The sequence below is a fragment of the Coffea eugenioides genome, chromosome 3 (genome assembly GCF_003713205.1).
Source record: "Coffea eugenioides isolate CCC68of chromosome 3, Ceug_1.0, whole genome shotgun sequence".
Taxonomy (NCBI): Eukaryota; Viridiplantae; Streptophyta; class Magnoliopsida; order Gentianales; family Rubiaceae; genus Coffea; species Coffea eugenioides.
In genome coordinates, this window is record NC_040037.1 from 10297551 (window position 1) to 10305412 (window position 7862).

General features: G+C 41.3%; 1 protein-coding gene across 1 annotated transcript; it reads right to left on the reverse strand.

Annotated features, from left to right (window-relative positions):
- Window positions 1-433: 433 nt before the first annotated feature.
- Window positions 434-3261, reverse strand: LOC113766007 (MDIS1-interacting receptor like kinase 2-like). The gene is made up of 3 exons (XM_027310238.1): window positions 2289-3261; window positions 814-2196; window positions 434-732 (listed from the first exon to the last, which is right to left on the reverse strand). Exons 1-3 carry the CDS (start codon window positions 3259-3261, stop codon window positions 434-436), a joined length of 2655 nt encoding a protein of 884 aa, XP_027166039.1.
- Window positions 3262-7862: the final 4601 nt, after the last annotated feature.

Consider the following 7862-nt stretch of genomic DNA (forward strand, 5'->3'; position numbering starts at 1 on the left):
ATAAATGTGAGGTCTGTTTTTTTTTCTTTTTTTTTGGATTTCGGTGGTCGGAAAATTCAAGGAGACTTCGCATTCAGCAAATGCGAGTTCCTTGAGCTCGCATTTGCTGAATGCGAAGACCTCTTGGACGGAATCCCATACACAAAATGCCCCCTTTGTAGAATTTTTTTAAAATTCATCATAATTTTAGAAATTCCTCTAAAACTTGCAATAACAATATGAAACTTTCAAAAAAAATATATTTCAAGCTTTATGGAAATTTCTAATGGTATAGTAAGTATTACAAGGAAAATTGCTTGTCTTTTAGGTTTAGTATTCAATTTTGAGATATACCAAGGTACAAAGAAAATCAATGTTATTCACATGTAAACTCCAAACAATGTTTCCCACTCAAATAAAATTCCCTTGATGGTTACCTACCAAAATGTTGCCCTCACGGTGCACCCACAGGTAACAAACTCGAAACAATGTGCATAGTTGGCCTAGATTTTGGATTCACATGTAAACATGCCTTTGCTAGTTTGACGGTTGATATCAGAATCTTTTCAATTTCTTGTGTGGGATGCGAAAGTCTCCGGTCCAACAAGTCTTTTAGTTCTATATCTCCAGGTGTTGAAGACAACAGATGGACAACTAATTCACCAGGGTGCTTCCCTTTGATTATTTCCAATGTCAGGTCCCCAAAGCTATAAACATCACACTTTTCAGTGACACTCATTGTATAAGCAAGCTCTGCACGGAAAATCATATCATCAGGAAAACCTCCACACTTAATACCTATAAAAGAGAGAAATTATAACCCCTATTAATTACCTGGCGCGACATATCCTAACGTGCCAGCAAGAGTAGTCCAGTTAGATGAATCCTTCCTGAGAAATTTAGCAGTGCCAAAGTCTGAAACACGAGCCTCATATTCTGAATCAAGCAACACATTGTTGCTTGAAATGTCCCGATGAACTATTGAAGGCGTGCAATCATGATGCATGTAAGATAGGGCATGAGCCACGCCTTTGATGATGTTCACCCTCTTTTCCCAGTCTAGTTCCTTTGCTTCTTCTTCCATGCTGAAAATTTTGGCCAAGCTACCTCGCTCAAGGTACTCATAGACCAAAAAGGAGTTTGTGGAATTTGAGCAGAAACCGTAGAGTTTAACAATGTTTCTGTGCTTGATGTTTGTCAAGGCTCTTATCTCATTTAAGAAACTGTTGAAGTACACCTTCTCCGGCAGCAGATGAAGTCTCTTTACAGCTACCAAGTTACCAGGTGGGAGCATTGCCTTGTAAACACTTCCATAACCTCCTTCCCCAATGCAGAATATTTCGCTGAAATCTTCTGTTGCTTTTAATATTTCTCTGTACATTGCTTTGCCATCAAATGTTGATATGGAAAACAAATCAGCATCCACTACATTCTCAGTGGTTTTTCTTTCCCTTTGTCGACATATTTTAAGGGCTCCAAAGAATGCACAAAGAAGAATTAGCGATCCTAGAAGAGGGAGCACAATTACGAGAACAAGATTCAACCCCTTATCCTTTACACGCTTCATACTCAATTGAGGACTTCTACATGCTTGTAAACCAGTAATATTACCGCACAAACCTTTGTTTCCCCTCAATTCTTCTATGGTGATATTTTTAAAGGCTCTGCCATAAGGAATTGGACCTTCTAAATTATTGAAAGATATGTCAATATGCAAATAACCAGGCAGTTCAGCCAAAGCATTTGGAAGGAAACCAGAGAGATTGTTATGGGAAATATCCAATATCTCTAGGCTCTGAAAACTTCTGAACTCAGGTGGTATTTCTCCTGTGATGTGATTATGACTCAGATCCAAGACAGAAAGTCGAGTTAACTTACCCATCTGAGGTGGAATCTGTTGACTTAAGTTGTTGTTGCTCAAATTCAGGTAAAACAATTGTTGGTAACCTCCTAAAGTTTGTGGGATAGATCCACGCAAGAAATTTCGTGACAGGTCAAGGTAAAGCAGATTTTTGAGCAAACTGACTTCTTCCGGTATATTGCCAAAAAGTTGGTTATTTTGTAGATTTAGATTGAGCATGGAAGCCAGAATCATAACTTGGTTTGGAATTTCCCCTGTAAAGTCATTGGAAGAAAGATCGAGTGCATGAAGTTGAGATGCATTTCCCAGTTCTGAAGGGATCTGACCTGTGATGTGATTGTCGGCAAGCAAAAGAGCTGCCAAGTTTGGGCATCTACCCAGTTGCCAGAAAGTCCACCATAGAATTCATTGTTGCTAAGATCCATGAAATTCAAGGTGGGGTAGATACCAAACATCTCTGACAGATTCCCAGTCAGCCTGTTTCCCTCAAATCGAGCTCTAAATAAACTTGAGCAATTTTTCAAGCTTATAGGGATTGGTCCTATCAGCTTGTTGTTGCTTACCGTGAAGTTCTGAAGTGTTCCATTTTGGCAAAGATGTTCCGGCAGATGACCAGAGAATTGATTTGTATCCATCTCCATCACAGCCAACTTTGCCAACTTCCCAAGCTCCTCTGGAATGGAACCAGAAAGCTGGTTTTCACGGAGAAACAGAAATTCCAGGTTGCTCAGATCACCAAATGATTTAGGAATAGAACCGTTCAGTTCATTCCTGTCTAGTTCCAAATCTGTAAGTAGCTCTAGGTTGCCCAACTCTTCAGGAATGGAGCCTGAGAGTTGGTTATCATAGAGATGGAGGACAGTCAAATTCGTCAGATTACCCAGTGATGTTGGGATTGTGCCAATGAGATTATTTCCAAACAAGCTCAAACTTTGAAGTGATTTCAACTGCCCTAACTCAACTGGAATGGGACCAGACAGATCATTTTGGAAAAGGAACAAGGTCTCCAACTTATTGAGGTTACCTAGAACAGGTGGAATTGAACCTGTTAGAAGGTTAGAGCTCAAAAAAGCAGTGACAAGATTGGATAGGTTTCCTATTTCTGGAGGAATGGAACCTGATAATAGGTTTTCATATAAAGACAAGTATGTCAAGTTTCTCAGATTTGCAAAGGAAGATGAAATGGTGCCACTGATGTTATTGGTATTCAAAACAAGCTCAGTAAGACAGACTAAATGGCTTAATTCCTCAGGAATTGGACCAGACAATTGATTTTCGTTCAGATGGAGGACTTGAAGATTTCGTAACAAGCCAATTTCAGGTGGGATTTCTTGTGACAGCTGATTGAACGAGAAATCGAGATAAATGAGCTTGGAAAGATTACCAATCTGGGGCGGTATGCTGCCAAAAAGTTCATTCATGGAAAGATCAACGTATTCAAGGTTTGGCAACGATGAAAATGGAAAGTCAGAGAGTGTCGTGCTGACATTGGAATTTGTGAGGTTCAATCTGTTGACACTTCCATCAATATTGCATGAAACACCAGCCCAAGTGCAAGGGCTGGAAGAATTCTTGGCTTGGGTTGGCGATATATTCCATGAAATGAAAAGGGAACTATTCTTGTTGGCAAAATTGGCTTTCCATTTCAAGAGTGAAGCAGCCTCTTCAGCAAAATCTGATGCACAAACTTTGGAAGGAAGTGTTGGCCAGAGTGTATGTAGTACTAAAATAAACATGAAAAAAACCTCTCTTATGAAATTTGGAAGCATGATTGCTTTTGCTCTATCTCAGCTGAAGATGGACCAATTGGTTAATTTGTTTACTTGTATGAACTACAAAATGAGACGTTGATGGATCCTCCCTTTAAATACTAGACGTCAGCGGTCTTCATTATCTTTTTGTTTTTTGGCCATTCTTCTTTCCTTATGAACGTACACGTTGAAACTTAGTACTTTGCCGTCAATTGGACTCTTATATTCTCTTGACCTCATAGATACTTTGCCAATTGTAATGCAGATAAAAGCAGTCCATTTCTCCTTCCCGCATTGAAACCAAGGCAAAATCAAAAGAGTTCAATTCAAGCTGATAGGGTATAATTTGTTAGTATTTTTATTATTAATTTTCCCTTCTATCCCTGACAAATATTGTGTTAATTGCTGATATTTACTCATATTTGGTATTTGGAATCAATTTCAGGAATGAAGCAGAAAACTAACAAAAAGGAGGGACTTTGTGAAAAATATGGAGACTTCTAAGGGCTTTAATCCTTGGGCCCTTGAATTGGTGGGGGACCACAAGTTAGTGAAAGGCATTTGGACATTTGGGCTTCAAAGAAAGCAACGTAGAGAGACTTGGAACAAGAAGTACTTGGGAGGCTTTGTCCACATGTGTGGGGACCACCTAGATAGCTTTTAGTCATCTTTCTTTTGTTGCTTTAAAAGGGGACAACGTACAGAAGCAAAAGATATCTAGGGCTTTAGTTTTAGTTTTTTTAGTTTAGTTCTAGTTTTCTTTCTTTGGACTGGCCTCTGACACACGCCAGGTATTCGACAATATTCCCCAACGGGGAGATTTTCTCATGAGGCGTGGTTAAGCTTTTCTAGTCAAGGGGACAACTGACGATTTGGTTCGACAATTACTGTGAGATCGAATCTGTTTTAATTATTTTCTTCATTTATTGGTATTTATATGTTCCTTGATTTTAATTGCTATGGCCTTGTGTATGATTGATTAGTGCGCAATAATTAATTATTCATATAGGCTATTTTTGCTAAATAGGGGTAATTGAATCCGTAATTGTTCGTTATCTCTACCTCAGTAGCAACTGGCGTAATTGGGTTTATGTCAGGGGAGCATATGATCTAATTTAAACAAACCCTCGTAGCGTGTTTGTTGGTTAGGATTGGGCCTTTCTAATTATTAATGCAATCTAGAAATTAAATCCTACGGTCGTACCTAGGGTTATTTTTGGGTTGGAGAAATAGCTAACGGTCGTACCTTAGCTATCGAGAAATTAAGGAAGGGTTGGTTGTTTATCGCGTGCATGACAACTATAACTAATCTATTGCTAAATGTTGGAATTATTTCTGCATCAATGATCAGTGCCTGAACCATTTCTGAAGTGTACCCTTGGCTAGAGTTTCTCTTAATTATTTCTTTTAATCAATTATTTTCTGCACTTGATTTATTTAGTTAGCATTTAATCCAAGAACCTCCCATACTCTGGACTCTAGAAGAAATGAATTATCCCCAGTCCCTGTGGATTCGACCCTGCTCGCCGCTATATACAAAATCTGTATTTTTCTTGAGTAGGTAATTATTATTGCACAGGTTCGGCACCTGTCAATTTTTGGCGCCGTTGCCGGGGACTGGTGCCTGATTAATTTGTTTCTTTTTGAATTCACCTTGTTTTCATTTTTAATTTATTTTTCTCTTATTTTTTTATATAGTTTATGGCTGCTAACATTCCATATTTTGATGATAGACTGGACTTTGTTCCTGAATGGGGTTATGAGACTCATGTTTTCCCTAATGATCAATGGGCTGTTGCAAATTGTGGAACTTATTTTGATTCAGGTTATTCAACTGACACATGCCCCGCATTTCAAGATAATCTAAGCGCTCCAATTGATACTTTTGGAGATTTTTCACCCCAATATCAAACGCAGTATGACCCTTATTCAAACGGGTATGATCAAGGATGGTGAGATAATTCCAATTTTGATTATGCGACCGGGCCAATGGATTTTCAACAACAAGAGTCTCAACAATCATCCTCCGTGTCAGGTATGTCTCTTGAAGAAATGTTGGAATTACTAATTGCTAATACAAATCGATTTCATCAGGAGACACAAGCGAGCCTAAATCGATCTCATCAGGAGACACAAGCGAGCCTAAATCGATTTCATCAGGAGACACAAGCGAGCCTTCGCGACTTGGCAGATCAACTATGTCTATTGACATCCGGAATAAATCGAGTGGCTTCTCAAATGGAAGAATTGCCCTCGAAAACCGTTGTTGATCTAGAAGAAAATGAGAGTGCAATTTGCTTGACTGGTGATGAGGAGATGCAAGAGTGTCGAAATGAGAAATCTACAGATGCAGTTGAAAAAGAAGCCGAAAAGGAAGAAATGGAACCCCAACCGCAACCCATTCAAGTGAACGAATCCAGTGAACAATCTCCAAATGCGGTGACATCTTCTCCACTCCTTAATCAATATTTTCCTGACTCCTATTCTTCAACTCCTGTTACTGAAATTGATTTTATTATACCAGAAAATTTAAAATTTCATGACAGGAATAAGTTAAGAGTGGAGATGGCAAAATATCTTGAACCAATGAATGCGTGTGATGGAGGAGTGAGTGGAGAATGCAGATCATTGTTGACTTGTTTAGCGCCATTTACTAGTCCATGGAAGCCCGTAACTCGTGTGCCCAAGAATTACTCAATCTATGAGGGTTACCAGGATCATATTGAAGATGAAGCATTGAAACGAGCCACAAGATTTTATCCTCCGTGAACAAGCATAGCATGTCTAGCCAAAGACATTAAAGAAAGGCGCTACTTGGGAGGCAACCCAAGACTATTTGTTTCAGTTTTCATGCATTTTTGAAGTTTTAGTTAAGTGTTAGTGTCAATTAATAGTTTGATGTTTGGTGGCAGGAAATTAGTAGTTAGACGTGCCCACGCCAGGTGGTCACGCCTGAGGGAAAGAAATTTTCGTTCAGGATCTGCGGACTCTACAGCAGTTAGACGTGCCCACGCCTAAGACAGAGGTTCCGTTTAAAAAAAAAAAAATAAAAAAATAAAAAAATAAAAAAATAAAATTTTTACAAAAGCAATTTCAATTTTTGGAGAATTTCAGTAAGACTAGTTAAAACAAAAAAAACCATTTTAATTTCTTTTTCTTCTTTTCTTCTTTCTTTCCTTCTTTTCTTCTTTCTTTTCCTTCTTCCCCGCTGCCCCTGCTTTCCCCTTTTCTCTTGTTCCTTCAACCAGAGCCGCCGCCTGCCCGAGCTCCGCGACAGCCGCGCCACCAGCGCGCCTCCTCCTCACCTCAGCTCGTCGGCGAAACCCACAACCTCCACCAGCTCGCGCGCCTCTCTTCGCGGGCCTGCTGCGCGCCGCCCAGAGCTTCAGCGCCATCGCCTCCACCACCAGCTCACACCGCCGCCTGCGTCAGCTCCGTCCGCAGCCCCAGCGCGTCGCCGCTGCTAGCTCCCGTTCCAGACCACCGCCGCGCGGCAGCAGCTCTTTCTCCACCACGCGCGGCTCTCCACCTCACTCTCTCCCCGTCGCTGGTCAGCGCCACTGCCCAGTCGCCATCGCCGCCGCACTCCTCTTCCTCCCGCGCGGCCGCATCGCGCACCACCACCAGCTCGTCGCTTCCCGTGCTCTCTCCACCGCTGTCCGCCACTTACTTTCTCCCCCTCTGAGATCATCCCACGCAGCTCGCGAGCCCCAGCCCCAGCGCGCCGCCGCACCTTCAGCTTCATCTCGCGGCCAGGAGTTTCCTCGCGCGCGCGCCGCCCTTTCTCCAGCCGCGCGCCACCTCCAAGCTCCACCGCCAGTCCCCACAGCGCAAGCCACCTGTCAAATTTCTTTGACAGGTGGAGGTATTGAATCCTTCCCCTGATTAGCATTTTTCTAGATATACAATTAGTGGAGCCTGTGTCTCTTTCGTGGGTGTCTTGCCGGATAAAGCAGGTGATAATTTGGGCATTTTCTAGGGTCAATTTTGGACAGAATTGGGTTTAATTGCTGCCATAGCGGGGGTATCTTCTGCTATTTATTGAATTGTTGGCCTTTTGATTACTTTTTCCCTGCGATTCACCAGTGGTACTGGTTGAGATCTTTTGCTTATCGTTGTGGCTTATATTTGAAGATACTTGCTTATTTTGAAGTTTCAGTTCTTGTGGTTGAGTTGCTGCCGTTGAATTTAATTCTTTCCTGTCTGTGCACCAGTGGTACTGGTTGCGGTGTTGCTTACAATTCTTAAATTTTCTCGAATTCTAATCGGTA